This window comes from Mesoplodon densirostris, chromosome 4 (genome assembly GCF_025265405.1).
Source record: "Mesoplodon densirostris isolate mMesDen1 chromosome 4, mMesDen1 primary haplotype, whole genome shotgun sequence".
Taxonomy (NCBI): Eukaryota; Metazoa; Chordata; class Mammalia; order Artiodactyla; family Ziphiidae; genus Mesoplodon; species Mesoplodon densirostris.
The window spans coordinates 46982316-47000814 of NC_082664.1; the positions used below are offsets into that span (position 1 = coordinate 46982316).

The window sequence follows — 18499 nt, forward strand, 5'->3', positions numbered from 1 at the left end:
AATACAGTATGTTTAAAAACTATTAAGTACACACACACACACATTTTATGCATGGGCGCTTGCTCAAAAGATATATAAATAATTGACAGTAGTTATCTCTGAGGAATGAGAACAAGTATCTGGGTAGGAGGGAATGTCATTTTGTATTCAATTTTCTTTTGTAGTAGTTAACATTGTTTTCAAACATGCAAAGACAGTAACTCACATGATAATTTTAAGTATAAACATATTTACCTGTAACAGCTTTGTTTTTCTAGAAAGATCACTCTCCCTTTCTTTTAGCACAGTTTCTAATCTCTTCATTTCATTTTCCTTTTCTTTCAACCTAGAATTTTTACAAAGACGTTATATTTAGTTAGGTGAATCGGTGGAGCACAGGAGAATTTTACGACAGTAAAACTTTTTTTTATAATACTGTAATGATGGATACATGTCATCATACATTGGTCAAAAACCCCTAGAATGTACAAAAAGCGTGAACACTAATGGATACTATGGACTTCAGTTAATAGCAATATATTGATTTGGCTCATCAGTTGTAACAAATTACCACACAAATGCAAGATGTAAATAAGAAGAAAAATGGGGAAGGAGGGTATATAGAAATTCTCTGTACTGCTCTCTCAATTTTTTCTGTAAAACTAAAAATGCCCCCCCAAATATTATATTAATTTTCTTTAATGTGAGGTAGAAATAAATCTAAAATCATACTTTAATGATCTATATACCTACTACAAATAGGCCTCAAACGTGTCTCTAAGCTTTCTATTAGCAAATGATATAAAAGCACCTTGACAGTTATATAATGCCCATAAGATAAACAGTTAGTTGTACATATGAGCAATCTTAGTGTCAATAAAGACATCTCCTTTTTCTCCATAAAGATAATGACCTAATAAATATCTTCAATATCTTACTTTTTTAAAGATAGTTTCAAAGGGCCACTTCTTAAACATCAATAAAGACTGATGAGATTATATCAAAGGAAAAATCTCTTAAAAGTAATTGATAGAAGGCCAAAACAATGAAGTACAGATACCTTTCTTACCACTGAAGACTGATTTAGTTTAAGAAAACAGACTTCATAGGATAAAAATTTTCTAGGATAACATCTATTAAGACTGATACCTCCTATGCTCATCAGATTCAGTATTTTTACTAATCGGCACAGCATTAACTGATACAACAGATACTATTTTCCCCCAAAGGCAAGTTACTTTTATAGAAAGAGTCAATATTCATTATCAAGATTACGGCTAAGATTATCTTCTGGTTAATTCAGAGATGTTATTCTTTCAAATACTAAAAATGATTTTGATTTGACATAAACTTAACCTCTCTTTATAATAATTACATACTTCATTTAGAAAGAGAGAAAGAGAAAACTTAAATAAAACCAACCAGTCTATATTAGCAGAAAGAGTATCTCAGAAAATGCATCTCTAGGTATCAGAAAGCATTTGAAAGGCCTCTGTTTTATTATACCAAACAGAGATTTAACTTATTTGCTCCTGGACTATAATTCCTACTTAAAAAGAAAGTTAATAACTTAGAAGAAACTCATCATAATATTCAAGGACAGTCTAGAAAATATTGAGAAGTTCCTCTTTAAAATGCTGGCTAAAAGTATACTTACACAATCTCAAGTTCTTCAAATCGTGAGGCAGAACATGCCTAAGAAACAGATTCACATTTTTAATTATAACATGAAAAAGATCAGGTTCTACAATATATTATCTATAGAATCACTCACCAGTAAAATAAAAACACAATTATATGTGGTAAATTTAAGATTGGGCCATTCATAAAACAAAGAATGGATTTTCTTTATTTAATTGTTAATATCCATCTGTTAAAGGATTACAGATTAATACACCAATTAAACACAGACTTAAAAGAGTCCATCTGAAAAAGTAAGGAGAGGAAATCCTTTCAGACTTAGGTTGACAAATGAGGCTGTAGTAGACTTGACAGGGATAGAAGTTATTTTATCCACAACAAAACAACTATACAACAGTAATTTTTATGGCAAAAAACTCAGAGAACATATTAACTTCTTTATTTCCTAGTACAGTAAAATAAAGATTCCTCATGTTTTACAAAATACGCTGGTAATCTGTTTATACTATTACCTCTCGCAAGTTATGTTGTGCTACCTCCTGAACGTGAGCTTTCAAAGATTCATTTTCTTCTTGAAGATCCTGAAAAACAATAGGTCTAAATAAAAGTGATATTCAAGTATAAAAAAGGTGTTTACTATTGTTTTTAACTTCTCACCTGTAACCATTTCCCTCTATCGGCTAGGTCTTTCTCCTTCTCTTCTAAAACAGTCTTCATGGTATTCATCTGTTCCTCCTTTCCTTTTAATCTAACAATAAGTTAAGAACTATCAATGAAAACGTTACATGACTAAACAAAGTAAAAATACTGGAGACTGGAAAAGCGTATTTTAGGTTGTACTCATAACCCGAACTGATTAAATAAACTAAAAAATAAATATTTTAAGTATAAAGGCATGTAAGATTTTGGAGATATCAAATTAAGCAGGAACTCTACTCCCACCCCTTAGCACCCTGCTTAAGTCAATACCAGCAAATTTAGCTTATCACAACTCGTTTGGGTACGAAATATATAACCAGTTTCACAGTGGCTATTAAAATGGGCAAAGAGCAACATGTCAGTTGAAGGTCACATTCAGATTATAAAGCAGAAAAATTAAGACTTCCACTCTACCCACATTCCCATCAAAAAACCTACAGGTTAAATCCTAATGAAAAGTTAAAGACTTTGAGGCCTTTGTGAGACATAATTTGATGTTCTTTAAAATATTACTTGAAATCAAATAAAAAGGAGCTACAACTTTCATTATGATTATATTTAACTTGTGGAAGAGAGATATTAAAGGGAAATGAGGCAAATGGTACTTACAAGTTCTGAAGTTCTTGCACTTGAGAAGTGATAGATAACTAAAATATAAAGAAAGAAGCAGAAAAAAAGCAATTCATAATCCTTTCAGTTCACCTTAGCAGGCTTTATGGTAAACCTTAAAATGTGCACACTTCAAATTACAAAGACCTAGCCAAAATAGAGATGACTTGATTTCACCTTCTCTTGACTCCAATGACAGTAAGAGTAATAAATATTAAATGGGGGGGGGGGTAGAAGAGACAAGGAATATGGTTATGAATAAGTCTAAACAATGGGGTACTTTTTTAAATTGTGAAAATTAGAATATTAACTGTCCATATACCTCCTTACTTTGTCAAAGCACTTTTTCTTCCCAGTCTTCAAGGCCAACTACTCAACAGTACTCTATATTGTCCTTTAATCTCCTCTTCTTACCATACACAGTTCAATAGTACCTTTTATTCCCCACTGCCTTCTCACAGTCCCTTCAGATCTTGGGTTAGATGTCAGTTCCTCAGAAGGAGACCTTCCTGAACTCTCAGTCTATATTAGGAATTTAATCTTTTCCTCATACCCGATTTCATTCAACACATTATCTCCAACCACTAACATAGTACTTTGATAAGTAGGAGGAACTGAATAAATATTGCTGAATGAATCTGTTGGTTGGATGAATGAATGAATCATCTCTTCCACGCAATCTCACCACTTTTTTCAATCAATCCTTATCAGATTATATTCACCAAAACCACCCATCTATTTCCAGTAACTACATCTACCTCTGAAATCCCCCAGTGAAATCTGTACTTTATTCTATAGGCAAAGGTTGAGCAATACATATTCTATAACAAAATATTTTGGAACATGCAGTTAAAAAAAAACAAGTTTACCAAAGTGTTTTGTTTTTTTAAGTTGGCAAACTAAAATGAAACATTAATATAGAAAACTTTCCAGAAAAAAAACTTTACAGTTAAAAGATATGTTGATTAAAATATTAAGAACATTTTCTCAAATCAGGCAAAAATAATAAAAAGCACATAACCCAATATACTTACAGCACACTACTAAAAGTTTTCTTCTGAGTAACAAGAAAAAAACCAAATAGTTCATTAATACACATACACTAATGAATCTGTCATGCTATGGCTCTGGGAGTTTTACCTGTTGAGCCTTTTCAAGCTGGATATTTCCTATTTCTTCTTTTAGAGCCTCTATTTCCTGTTTCAAATCCTTGACAATGACAAAACAGACAAGATTGGACAATGGAAACACAGAAATTGACATAAAATGCAATGTACAGACAAACACATGAAATTAAATGGTATTCACTAAAGTTGATAAACAAAAAAGCAAAACATAAGTTTTCTCTCTCTCAATACCTGAATAGTTTTCTCCTTATTAGCAACTTTGAGAAGTTCAGCTTCCAGAAGCTCTTCCACAGACTTGATCTTTCCATCTTTTTCATGGATCCTTAGATTAAGAAATGCAATATTAAACTTGGGGAGAGGGGCCTCCCTGGTGGCGCAAGTGGTTGAGAGTCCGCCTGCCGATGCAGGGGATACGGGTTCGTGCCCCGGTCTGGGAGGATCCCATATGCCGCGGAGCGGCTGGGCCCGTGAGCCGTGGCCGCTGAGCCTGCGCGTCCGGAGCCTGTGCTCCGCAACGGGGGAGCCCACAACAGTGAGAGGCCCGCATACCGCAAAAAAAAAAAAAAAAAAAAAAAAAAAAAAAAAAAAAAAAAACTTGGGGAGAAATCATCAAGATTCACCAACTAAGATATAAAAATAGTACCAAATCATTAATAGGCTCACCAAATCAACTCTTCCCATTTTAAGTAAAAGAGCAACCATATTTTGCAGACAGAAGGGGAAAAAAATACTTAAAGCTCTTCCTAAATGAGAATTAAGCAGTAACTACCAGATGGCTGAAGCCTATGCACGCAAGGAGAAGCTGGTGACATGTTTCCAAAGTGCACAGGGAATATAAGATTTGTACCCCATAGAATACTAGGGAGAACTGAGTTCCTCTCAACAATATAGGTTTCTAGGGCTCTGAAAGCTATGACAAAACTTACATACAATTATGGCATTAAACTTTAGAGACACTTCAAGAAAAGAACACATACAAGGAAGTGATCTCTATCCAATATAACCTGTTCGTTAACAGTTCCTAGTGCAGAAACAGAAAATTAACAATTTGATGCCACAAGTTAATAAATGGAGTCAATCATGGAAATTGATTTTTTAACAACTGCACTGGGAAAGCACAGCTAAGTCTCCTTATTCCAGCAATGAAAACTCCTAGCCATCTTAACTGCACAATAAAACAAGATTTATGAGCACTAATAAAACTGGACCAAAAGAAAAAGACCAGTTTAATAATGTCATTACTTACACTTTCTTAAGTTCTTCAACCAGAGATGCAAAGGAAACCTAGAAATAGGAAGGTATCCTACTTGGTAATTTGCTCAAAATATAAATGGGTCATAAATAGAAAAGTATGTTGGTTCTTTAAATTTTCCACTACACCAAAACCCGGGAAAAGTAAACCTGGGAAGTAATTCTTTCTAGATTTTTTAAAATGTCATAATTATGAAAATGAAAAGCACTTTGAAAGTAAGCAGCTTTAAAGCTACTTATGGTAAGTGTAGGTCAAAAGAAAAACCAATAGATAAATATTAAAATTATTGACTCAATGATTCTAACGAGATAAGGAGAAAATAGGAAATTTCCTAACTTCAGGTAACCTCTTTTACTATTATTTAGAGTCTTACTTTATATATGTATACTCAAAACCTTTTATCACTGTAGTAACAAGCAATGACATCCTACCTAGAATACTCTATCCAGTGCCTGGCATAAAGTAAGAATTTAATAAATTGCAGCTTCTATTACTGATAATCAAGTCACCAATCATTCACAGATTAAAACTATAATTGACAAATTCCATGTTGGAGAAGGGAGGAACAAAAAAAGGCTTGCTGCTATATTTGATAACACGTTTGCCCAACATTTAAATGAGAATGGTTGCAGGATCTACTAAATATATTACCTGATCATTTTGCTTGGCCTTTAAGTCTTGAACTTCTTTTGTCAGAGATGAATTTTCTGTTCTTATTGCCTTTTTCAAAGATACATAAGCACAACATACTTTTATTTTCTGAAAAAACAGCTAGCTTCTCATTTTTCTCTCCAGAGCTAGCCAAATGGACTTTAATTCAATTATCCTCACAAGTATTTCTACTTATGTTTCCACAACCTGAAAACCACACAGTATACCACTTGTCAAGTCACTTCTCTCCCTAAAATCAAATACACCTTTTACCTTATTTCTTCCAGCAATCCTATCCAAATTAAGTTAGTTAAGGCTAATGATAATCATAAAATAAAACTGCATTCTCTCCATTCTATGGCCTCCAATACTATTTCATGAACTTATCAAGTCCACTAGTTATCCTTGTAACTAGTTATTGTTTGGTTATAATTCGGGCATGGGTGGAGGTGGGGGAGCATATATTACAAACCATAACAATAATATCTACTTCATTAAGGCAGTGAATGCTATAGGTAACTACACATTTTTGTATTTATAATAAAATCTTAAATTTATTGAAAAAGGACATCATATAAATTCATAAAATGTGGGTAACTAAAAGGTATGGGAAAAATATTACACATTACAGTAAAACCACTTCATGTTCACTGAATAATCATAAGGAAGACAAATATACAAAATTCTTTACATTCAGTTCTTCCTCTTTAGTGGCCACCTGAATAAGTCCAGTTTCAAGTAATTCTTCCACAGTTTTCAACTTCTCATCTTTTTCTTGAATGCTGAAATTATAAATTTAAAACACATGTATGAACTATTTTTCAAAGAAAATGATATGATTTCTAAATAAATATTTTACATGGATCAACTCCTATGCCCATTGTTCCTTATAAACTTTCAATTCTAGAAAGGTTTCTAAGGATCTTTGGTCATGGTCCAAGGGTAGTCCCTCTTTACCAATAACTAAAATGTATTCAAGTAATGCATGCTTACACGCTAGCCTAAACAAAGAAATCATGGCCACACATGACATCCACAAACTTAATGTAATTCCAAATCAATCAACAGTACACCACTCTCTTCCATTATCAAGTACAAAGAGAAGTTTAAGAATTTAAATTAATATAGTTAATAATTCTGCTATCTCAAACGGTAGAAATGAGTCATTAAAATATTTTTTAAAAATTTAATCTCTTACCATCTTTCCATTTGTTCCAAAACATCTTTATTAGGCTAAAATAAAATCACCAAAAAAGAAAAAAAAAAGATTAATTTTACCAAGTTTGCATGAGGTAAAACTACTTCAGAAATAGAATTCTATTAGTATTAATTAGATCCAAAATTTAGGAAGATGATCCATGTTTGAAGACTGCTAATAGTTAAAGAATTACTGAATTCAGAAAACACAAGACAGGGGCGTCCCTGATGGTGCAGTGGTTAAGAATCTTCCTGCCAATGCAGGGGACATGGGTTGAGCCCTGGTCCGTGAAGACCCCACATGCCGTGGAACAACTAACTGTGGCTGTGCGCCACAACTACTGAACCCACGTGCCTAGAGCCCGTGCTCTGCAACAAGAGAAGCCACCGCAATGAGAAGCCTGCACACCGCAACAAAGAGTAGCCCCCGCTCGCCACAACTAGAGAAAGCCTGTGTGCAGCAATGAAGACCCAACACAGGCAAAAATTTAAAAAAATAGAATAAATAAATTTATAAAAAAAGAAAAGAAAACACAGGACAGAAAAGACGAGGCTACACAAAAGACACAGAAAAAGATGAAGTATAAAACGGGCTGGCAAAAATGAACTAGTCCCTTGTAAGTTTTTAATTACTATAAAAGAAATATTAAGGGTAAGAAGAGAATTTGCCCCTCCTTTACATTAATTCTTCAAATCTAAAATTCCAAGGCTCTAAGGCCTTGCAGGCCAAGAAGGAGGCTTTGTTCCTCTTTTTTTTTTTTTAAACTAACATATAAGGCAAGTGCACAAGTCCTGTGTACAATTCAATAAATTTTTAACATGTAGATTTCACATAACCACCACCTAAGCCAATATACAGAATGTTTTAAAATTGACTGTAGGTACTTTCCTGGTGGCGCAGTGGTTAAGAATCCACCTGCCAATGCAGGGGACACTGGTTCGATCCCTGGTCCAGGAAGATCCCACATGCCACAGAGCAACTAAACCTGCGAGCCACAACTACTGAGCCCGCGTGCCACAACTACTGAAGCCCACGCACCTAGAGCCTGTGCTCTGCAATGAGAGAAGCCACTGCAATGAGAAGCCCACACACCGCAAAGAAGAGTAGCCTCACCTCACTGCAACTAGAGAAAAGCCCACGTGCAGCAACGAAGACCCAACACAGCCAAAAATAAATAAATTTATAAAAGTAAAAAATAAAATAAAATTGTAAAGTGCAGAAGCAACACAAGAACGTATTCTCCTTGTTACATTAAAACATGACATGTGAGCTGATCCCAACCATTCACCCATCCTTCTAGCGTCCCCCCATACACTTTACAAAGTCCTCAATGTTATATTTACTATGTGTCCAGAAGCCAGGTTTCCCCCTCAGCATTCCTAGGTCTTCAGGCAGCTAAGCAACCTGACAAAACAAGTTTGAGGTCTTTTTCCCTTCAACATTCTCTTCTACCCATCCCATTCCCTACCTGCTTTCTCCTAATTTTGTCAGTTTCATAATTTTTCTCCAATTTTATTACAGCCATTTTTCACAAATACTATTAATTTTTCCATTACCAAATCCAAGTCATAAGATTCCACTTTTAATGTATTTCTAAAAACTAACCCCCTTTTCTTCAGTGTCTTAGGTTAGATCCTCAGCTTTACTCATCTCAAATATCACAATACCCTAATTCTTCTCCCTGTCTCTAGAGTTCATAAGGACTATATTGTGAGAGGTACAGGAGAACTCACGAATGGGGGAAAAGACTTTCCTACCATCAGAAAGGAGATAGGAGCTGTCAAAAGTACATTAAATCATGTTTATAAGTTGTGAAAAATAAATCATGCAGTAAGTTTATAAATCTTTCATCAAGATGGCTTTTGTCCATCTTTATTTTTATTTTTTTATTTTTTAAATAAATTTTTTAATTTTATTATTTTATTTTATTTATTTATTTATTTTGGCCGTGTTAGGTCTTCATTGCTGCGCGCGTGCTTCTTCTCTGACTGTGGCGAGTGGGGGCTACTCTTCGTTGGGGGCACAGGCTTCTCACCGCGGTGGCTTCTCTTGTTGCAGAGCAGGGCTCTAGGCGCGTGGGCTTCAGTAGTTGTGGCACGTGGGCTCAGTAGTTGTAGCTCATGGGCTCTAGAGTGCAGGCTCAGTAGTTGTGGCGCACAGGCTAGTTGCTCCGTGGCATGTGGGATCTTCCCGGACCAGGGCTTGAACCCGTGTCCCCTGCATTGGCAGGCGGTTTCTTAACCACTGCGCCACCAGGGAAGCCCTGTCCATCTTTATTTTTGATGCATGTCATCTCACATAAAAACAATACAAAGTAGGTGACTATGTATGGTGATAGACATTAACTAGACTTACTGTGATCATTTCACAGTAACACAAATATAGAATCATTATGTTGCACACTTGAAATTAACATGTCAATTGTATCTCAATTTTTTTAAAAAGACAACACTATTAAGTCCTAGTTATATGCAGCTTGATCATTTAGTTGTATTACACCTTTAGTACTGCATCCTTCACTACCACATAAATTCAAACACCTCATGGTTACCAGAACGATCCATCTAAAATACTAGACAAAATGCTGATTCATTCTTTCAACATCCTTCAGCAGCATACCACATTCTAGATCAAGCTCATGGTCCTTACACAGCCTACAAAGTCCTTCATGATTAGGCCCTAGCAAATCTTTCTCTTCCCCTTAACACCTCATACTTTGCACTTCCACAATATGCCAATATGCTCTGAATATGACAATTTGGCCACACTGCCATGACTTTTGACACTGTATCCCCTCAGTTTGGATTGCCCCTTAGCTGTTCAGCAAATTCTTGGCTATTTTTCAAAATCAGGTTTAGCTGTCCCCTCTCTGTGGCACCTCTTACTCTCCTTCAGATAGAATTATCTCTTCCTCTAAACCTGTACACACAGTTTAAAAATTTTTCAAAAAGAGAATTTTATTCATCACACTTTTCTGAGTGTACACCTATCTCCACACTAAACCATATTCTTGGGGCAAGAACCAAGTCTCATTCATCTCTGTAGCCTTAGCATTGTAGCACAGTACCTAGCATACTCTCCATTAGTAAAAATTTAATGGACTCAACATCCTTTAACAAGGCTACAGTTTAACAAGTACTCTTGGTCAATTGCTCACTGAATGTTCAACTGCATGAAATCGACCCAACTTAGTTATCTATCCAATATTTTACCTTTATACATTATTAATCTAATCCAATCCAATTTTCTCCTCCCTGGATGACTTTCAAAACTATACCATACAACAATGAATTATTCTGCAATAAAACAGAACCAGGCTGCAGGGCAAAAGAAAAAAACTTCCTACTGCTACAGTTTTTACTTAATAATCTTTATCTTTGAATCTTAAAAAACTACTAGTAAAAAGTCATGCTGTTCCTTTGCTAAAAAGTCAAGATGCTCAAAAAAAATAAGACACCTCAGGACCTTCCCCCACAAAAAGCATTATTTTATTCTGAAGAAATGAGATCTTAGTAACTGATTTATTTGTATGATCTATCCATAGGCCTACATCCAAATGGAGTCTTCTCTTCTCTAGTATATAAACAAGTTACCTTACCTGATATTTGCTGTCTTTCTGCTTCCTACACCTAAAGAAACAACAAAAACTTGGCACCATTATTGGTTTGTGCTTCAATAAGCTCATTTTTTCCTCCAGGATAAAAATCCATGGAGCAAAGAGACTGAATTTTTTTTACATAACTTAACTGTTCATCTCTCAACTGTCACTTGGAATTCTGACCGCTGGGTAGGAAGGGATTAAAGAAAGGTGGAAATGAAAGAAATTCAAATTATGCTAATCTTTATCTCTTCCTTCACTAACACTGGCAATAAAAATGACCAGAGGAGGGCTTCCCTGGTGGCGCAGTGGTTGAGAGTCCGCCTGCCGATGCAGGGGACGCAGGTTCATGCCTGGGTCCGGGAGGATCCCACATGCCGCAGAGCGGCTGGGCCCGTGAGCCACGGCCGCTGGGCCTGCGCGTCCGGAGCCTGTCCGCAGCAGGAGAGGCCACAACAGTGAGAGGCCCGCGTACCGCAAAAAAAAAAAAAAAAAAAAAAGACCAGGGGAAAAACCAAAGAGCTGGTTCTCTGGTTTGCTCAGATCAGAGAGAGAAGTCACAATGACAACCAAAAACATAACGTCACAGTCATATGCTTTCTAGACTATTTAAAAAAAAAAAAAAAGAGCTTTCGGAACAAGGAGAAAAATTCTAAGAATTACCAAAGAGAAAATCTTAAAAGATAAGTTTCCCCTCTTATCAAATAATTCTTTTAAATAAAATTTTAAAATGTGGCTATGAAATTCTGTTCTGTGGACTGTCTTCATAAAACTATTCTTCATAAAAAAAGAATTCATCTCATGCTAAAAGTTATGTTAACAGAATATTTAAAAATACACAGAAGCTTTATAGTGGACAGAAGGCTGATTCAATGAGAAAGAAATTAAAACAAGATCCTGTTGTATAACACAGGGAATTATACTATCCTGTAATAAACCATAATGGAAAAGAATATGAGAAAGAATATATATATATATATATATATATATATATATATAAATCACTTTACTGTACACCAGGAACACAACTGTAAATCAACTATACTTCAATAAAAAAAATTTTTTAAATAAAATACAGTTCAACACCCCCCCAAAAAAAAGAAAGAAACCAGAGGAAACTAGGCAATTCTTAGGCTACCATGTTACCTTAAAGGGAAAAAAAAAAAATTAAGGCTAATGGTTTTACTCTTGTCTAATGATGAAGAATATCATTTTTAGTATAGAATAAAAGAGAAAAGAAAAGATCCAGGTACTCTGTTTAAAACTAAGAATTACCAGCACCTTTAATACTGGAATTCTAGGGTAGATTCAGAAATTTCTAGGCATTTATTTTACCTCCCATGAAGTGAATTTTAGAAAGTTTAAAACTTAATATATTGAAATAGGTGTTCCAGAATCCCTGATAACCAACTCAAAAAAAGGACTACATTCTGCTTTTCTGGGTAAGAATTAACACAGCCGGGCTTCCCTGGTGGCGCAGTGGTTGAGAGTCCGCCTGCCGATGCAGGGGACACGGGTTCGTGCCCCGGTCTGGGAAGATCCCACATGCCGCGGAGCGGCTGGGCCCATGAGCCATGGCCGCTGAGTCTGCGTGTCCGGAACCTGTGCTCCGCAACGGGAGAGGCCACAACAGTGAGAGGCCCGCGTACCGCAAAAAAAAAATAAAAAAAAGAATTGACTAGCAAGGAATGGCTTGCCCCTTTCAGGGGCATGTATTTATTAAAAAAAAAAAAAAAAAAAAGAATTAACACAGCCAAAAAATATCTATCATATTTTATCTAATCCAAGTCACCAATGTTGCATCTCACAACTGGTAAAATGTTTACATACACTAAAAACTAAAGATGCCTCCAATTAAACTGTAACCAGAAACTAAGATACATGCAGACTTCAGAGATAATAAACTGAGGAGAAAAAAATTCTTACAGTTGATGAAATATCTTATCTGTTAAAAGCTGTGTAACAACAAAAGGAAATAGCGATAAGATTTAAAAATAAAACTTAAATATCATTTGAGCATTACACTGGCATGAAGTCATGTCCACGCACTAAACATCATTTATTCAGCATTTTCTCCTCTATTACCTTTAGTTTGAAAGGGTAAAGCATATACAAAGTTTATGCAAAGCACTTAAATACCATATTTGGGGGGGGAGGAAAACAAATAATGGATTAATTCTTGAAAAGTAAACAGATGTTCACAAAATACTTCTAAAATACTTCCACAACATTTGGCACAGCTACTTACACCAATTCACCACCTGCACAGATGTGAATTTTAAAATAAAAAAGAAAGCAAGCATCTGCTAAAGGAAGTGCTATATCATTTGCAATAACTTACACTTCAGCTTCTAATAAAATGTGTCAAAATTTAACAGTAGTAGAGAAACATGCCTTCATTTTAATGTGTCATATAATATGAAGTGTTTCTAGAATATTTTTAAAAACTGGAATTTGAAGAATTATTTAGAAGAGTACGAAGGCAACTCTTAGGAACAGCCACAGAACAGACATCACCTGGGGCTCGAGTTTATGGAGCCATGCTTTTTCAGGCTGCTACAGTTTTGATGGCTTGCTATAAATACAGAAAGAAGTATGATGGCAATAGAGAGTGGAGATGAAATGGAAAAAAATAAATATTCTAAAGGAAAGGAATTAAGGCTTAAGATGTCTGCTATATGCAAAGCACTAGGCTACTCAACTATACATAAACTCCCCGATTTAAATCTAACAAGCTTATAATGTAAATAAAATCTCAATGTAGAAGACCTGGAATCAGAGGTCTTAGAAAGGTTAAGCAATTTGATCAACATCACTGCTTTTAAGTGCTGGTAGTAGGTTTCAAACCCATTCTCTTTTTAAGAATCTACACTGCTTTACAGAAAAAAGTGAGGCTGCAGAAGTCTGACTATTATCCTGAGAGCCAAATGCATCAAAATGACTTAAAGAAATTATTTTTATGCATCCTATTTAACTTTTTTTTTTTTTTTTTTGAAAATGCTATGAATAGCATTAGCTTCTTCTCAGGAAGAGAAATTAAATTTTCCTTAATTTAGAGACTTGATTAGCACAAGATGACTAGAAATGCAATTAAAAGACATATCTACACTTAAACAAAATTTCTAAAAATAAACGAGTTGATTACTACTTAAGAAGAATCAGATCTTGTTATCTATTGGATATTTCTAACTTATAATTCATGAAAAGTCTTACCTGTTCAGAAACAAGAGTCTGTAGCTTCTGAACTTCTAATTGTAATGCTTTGTTTTGGTCATTTAGAATCTAAAAGAAAGAATCTCAATTTACTGCTTTATTAAGAAAAGGTAACAAAGCAACCATCTGAATGTTTTTAAAAAAATCAAAGCCATATTACTGTTAAGTACTTATAAAGTGACAGGTGAATTATGTACTGACCTAAGAATGGAAATCTCATGAGGCTTCATTTTTCAGTTTCAATGAACATATTTCCAGAGAACAGGAATACAGTAATAGTATAATGTACATATACAATGATCTATAAAAAGTTGTTTCAACTGAGCCCCTCTAATTCAGTCATGTGGTTTATCCCAAACAGTGTTAACACTGTGCTTAGAACCCTTACATGTGTATTTCAAAGAGTTTAATCGTTTCTGCCAATGAATTCTGGGAAACCCTGCTTTCATAAGTGAGTACTTACAGGATTCTTATTAAGCAAAAAAAAAAAAAATTTAATTAAAATAAAAAAAAAAAAAAAAAGCAAATCTTACTGCATGCAGAGATGTATGTACCCTGGCAATCAGAATGCTTTACAATAATACTCAAGCTGTTTGGCCATGACCAGAAACTAGCACTACACCAACAATGGAGGCAAATAAAACCATCTCAAACTACCAAATGAAAACTGTAAAGAAAAGGTTCGGGCAAAACAAGTATCAAAAGTCTACTATAAAAACAGGTAAGTCAAAATAATCAAAGCAAAAAGTCTATGATAAAATTGTTCGTGTAAGTCCCCAAATAAACTATAGAAACACTGTTTCAGAGTGATCACATATAAAAAAGTAGTATTTCTACATTCACTTCAACTGAAAATTACGCAAGGTTGTTCAAAGAAAGCTGAGTTGACAAGTTTAATTACACACCTTAAATTCTTCCATTTTGTTTGAAATTTCACATTGTAGCTGCTCTTCAAGCAATCTTATTTTATCATCCTTAACGTGAATACTATGAGAAAAAAAATACTTCATATATACAGAAAGCTTACATAAATTATGTGCACAACTATCAGCTATAAGCAGCAATGTCTTCTGCAATTACACTTGAATATAAATATATGAATGGCCCATGTACAGCAATACTTTAATCACCTTTTTTGCATTTTCTCCAGTTCATGTGCAGCAGCAGCCTGTTAGAAATGAGATGAGAATTGTATCATTTCTCAGGAAGCACTCAAACCTATTCTTTTACTTATTTTTACATATTAAAGTTATATTTTCATATATTTAGAGTAAATAGTTAAATCAACAGCATACATTATAGTAATATTTTTTGCTGTCCAGTATTTTGTACTTCTCACTGTTCAACTTTTATCCTAGTAAAAGGTATATCCTTTTCTGATTAAATGGCAGAAGGCTAAAACAAATCAGCACATCATAAGTGTTATAACTGAGTTCTCTGATAACTCAAAGTGATCAATTTCTAGGATCAAACATTAATTTCAACATGAATATAGTAACACTTAGGTGAGTTGTGAGAACCATGGTCAAACAGAAGAGGGTTTTAACAACACACCATGCAGCCAAACACAAGTAACCATTATGTTTACTATCTACATAAGTAAAACTAAGGCTTGCAATTCCACCAATGAAGTGAAAACAAACTGTAATTCTAAGGTAAATGCTTAAAAGCAATAAAGATCTACCTGTTCATTTGCCAGGGCCTGTAATTTTTGCACTTCAGCTTTTAATAAGAAATTCATATTCTGTATATCCTAGAACAAGAAGGAAAAATAGTATTAGAAGTATTTAATATTAAATTTGAAGTTTTGTAATGTATCTCTTCTACCTAAGCAAAGGTCTCAAATTACAATTTCTTAAGTCAGAAAGAAAACCATCAACTTCTGTTATTTAACATATTTCCCAAATTATTATGAATAATAAATATCATGTGAGAAAAGGCCTTTGCACTTCTCCTCTTAGAGGGCTAAAGAGAATTTTGTAGTTTAGAAAAGAGATAAGACACTTTTCAAATGAATTCTATCTAGAGTATCTTCCAGTCTTCACAGACACTCATACTAATTACAAGATCAGGGTAATTCAATGACTATAAAATACTGTAACCATTTATAAGAATTACTATACCTTAAGTTCCTCCTCTTTACTTGCTAAATGATCATGTTCATTTGCTAAAGAATCTTCAGTCTGTTTTATCTGCTTATCCTTTTCTGCAATCCTTTAACAGGAAATAGATTTGTACATTCAATAAACATTTAGAAGTCAAGTCACAAATTAAAGGATTAGAAGCCTCAAATATGGTCATCCTTACTTAAGCAGTTTTTCACATAACCGTACCTTCCATTTATATAGACCATATCAGTTTAGTAGTAACTGTCACATGCATTACTACAACTCCTTAAAATATATACCCTTATTTTAAAACTTGAGGTCAAAGAAGTTAAATAATTTAAGCTCACAAGCCCGGCAATCTGAAAAACAGATTCCAGGTCTTCTGAACTTAAGTGATCCATGTCTATGCAAATTATACAATACACACCCAAAAAAAAGAACTTCATTTTGGGCATACCACCATACAGTTAGATACAGAGTAGCTACAACTACTTATTAGACACAAAAACTAACTTCCACTAATCTCAAATCACAATAATCTCTTCCACATAACTGCTAAAGGCCAAAGGGAAAAAAGCTTCCCCAACTCTTTTTATGACAAAGACATAAAAACATAGAATACATAATGCTTAGGGGTAGAAGAGCAAAAGCTGCTCCAAATCTACTTGAGAGTATTTTTTGAACAAGTTAGAACGTAAAGTCAATCATAAGTGTAGAATCTAACAGCTATCAGTTAGTGGTGACTAAGCAATTTTAAGAGGAATATAGAAAGGCAGGCTTACACTTTATGTAACTCTTCTGCTAGAGCTGAAGCGGATGTCTAAGAAAGAAAAAGTGTCAACATAAAAGCCCTTAAGAGACAGTTTTAAAGTTGTACAATAATCATCACAATAAAGCTTTAAAAATTAAAAGAAATGTATATAGTTAAGGAAGTATCTGGCTCATGATGAATGTTCACTAAATAACAACTAATATTCTGAAAGTAAATTTGATCAATAACAGCCAGTATTAGGGAATTACACATCATAAGACATTTTTAATAAAGTAAGTTGACAGGTCTGAAAACTATGTAACTGCCAAGCAATACATAAATAGGAAAAACAGCAGCAAAGGCTATTTTTCATTCATGTGCTTCTTTCCCTTAGTAACAATTTCCAATAATGAAATGATACCATTCATGATTAAGATAACAAGTCGTTTGGTAATGCTCGTGTTCATCTCTACTTTTCAAAAGGTACTTACAGCATTCTCTAAATATTAAGCTTCTGATAAATTTTCTAGAACTACCTCTCATCTATAACTTAAGATCTCAATCCAATTTGAGTTAATAATTTACATATACACATACATCCATATATACACACCCTTTCCTAGATTATATAATTCTTTCCCAATTAATTTGAGACTATAGTTTCTACAAAGAAAACAATTAGAAAAGAAAAAAACGGTTGCAACCTCAAAGTTTTGGGATTTTCAACTTGCCTGAACGTTAAAAACAACTTTTTAATGTTAAAACTACTTTTTGCACAGAAAATGACTTCTATTCTAAGCTATTACTTTTCCTACAAATTAGAAGTTTAAAGTGGAAGAACTGAAACTGAAATTCACAGTATGTATATTATGGAAACAAGCTAAGTACTTGCAAGTTTCTTCTCTTCTTAATGTTATATTATTTATATTCTAAAGGCTATATATCTATATCTATCTACCTATTTATCATGTTACATAAGAATGATGCCAAAGAATAACAGGTTTTACAATACCACCTAGAAAACTTTGGAAGGTTTCACACTCAAACTATACTGAAGTATAAATTTAAAAATGATTCTTTGGCATATATAACCTGAGAGCTATGGTTAACATACTGCTAACACCTGAGGGTATACAAAGCGTTCCCTTATGGCTAGTCAATATTTAGTGAACACTTCTAAAACATAAACTATCATTCTTGACACCTGCCTTCTGACAGGATGGTAATCAACATTTTTTTCCTCCTAAAGTTAAAAACTCTCTAACCCACCTTCCCATTAGTCAGATTTGGATTTCTTCCATAGTGTTTTCTTACAGCATAATACGTAATCATCAGAGTGCTTAGCACTTAGGAACATCCAGTTGATTCACTGACTAGTCACCCAACTACTAATCCAGTGCGCAGCACTCAACAGGCACTCAGATTATTTACACAGCTAGGAAGCTATTAGTAATGACAAGCAATAAGAAAGCACCATTACCTGGGCTGCTATCTGGGAATGGAATTGTTGAATTTGAGCTTTTAAAGCCTCATTCTGCTCCAAGATATCCTTTCATAAAGAGCAACCAAAAAGGAGAGGGAAAAGTGTTCTGTTAAATATACCAATGTATATGAACAAAATGAGTTACAGGTACATCTGTTTACCTTTAAAAAGGCACTCTTAGATTCCAAAA

The 18499-nt window shown here is 34.2% G+C and overlaps 1 protein-coding gene across 7 annotated transcripts in view; it reads right to left on the reverse strand.

Moving 5' to 3' along the window:
• KTN1 (kinectin 1) overlaps positions 1 to 18499 on the reverse strand; it is a 120870-nt gene that overhangs the window by 29724 nt on the left and 72647 nt on the right. For all 7 annotated transcript variants that reach the window (XM_060096173.1, XM_060096172.1, XM_060096171.1 and 4 more), the window contains 18 exons: positions 18307 to 18375; positions 16858 to 16895; positions 16091 to 16181; positions 15652 to 15720; positions 15098 to 15135; positions 14873 to 14954; positions 13968 to 14036; positions 7157 to 7191; positions 6650 to 6740; positions 5959 to 6027; positions 5302 to 5339; positions 4287 to 4377; positions 4069 to 4137; positions 2929 to 2966; positions 2278 to 2368; positions 2133 to 2201; positions 1637 to 1674; positions 235 to 325 (listed from right to left, as the gene is read on the reverse strand). In XM_060096173.1, coding sequence (XP_059952156.1) covers positions 235 to 325; positions 1637 to 1674; positions 2133 to 2201; positions 2278 to 2368; positions 2929 to 2966; positions 4069 to 4137; positions 4287 to 4377; positions 5302 to 5339; positions 5959 to 6027; positions 6650 to 6740; positions 7157 to 7191; positions 13968 to 14036; positions 14873 to 14954; positions 15098 to 15135; positions 15652 to 15720; positions 16091 to 16181; positions 16858 to 16895; positions 18307 to 18375 — 1176 coding nt within the window. The remainder of the gene's footprint in view (positions 1 to 234; positions 326 to 1636; positions 1675 to 2132; positions 2202 to 2277; positions 2369 to 2928; positions 2967 to 4068; positions 4138 to 4286; positions 4378 to 5301; positions 5340 to 5958; positions 6028 to 6649; positions 6741 to 7156; positions 7192 to 13967; positions 14037 to 14872; positions 14955 to 15097; positions 15136 to 15651; positions 15721 to 16090; positions 16182 to 16857; positions 16896 to 18306; positions 18376 to 18499) is intronic.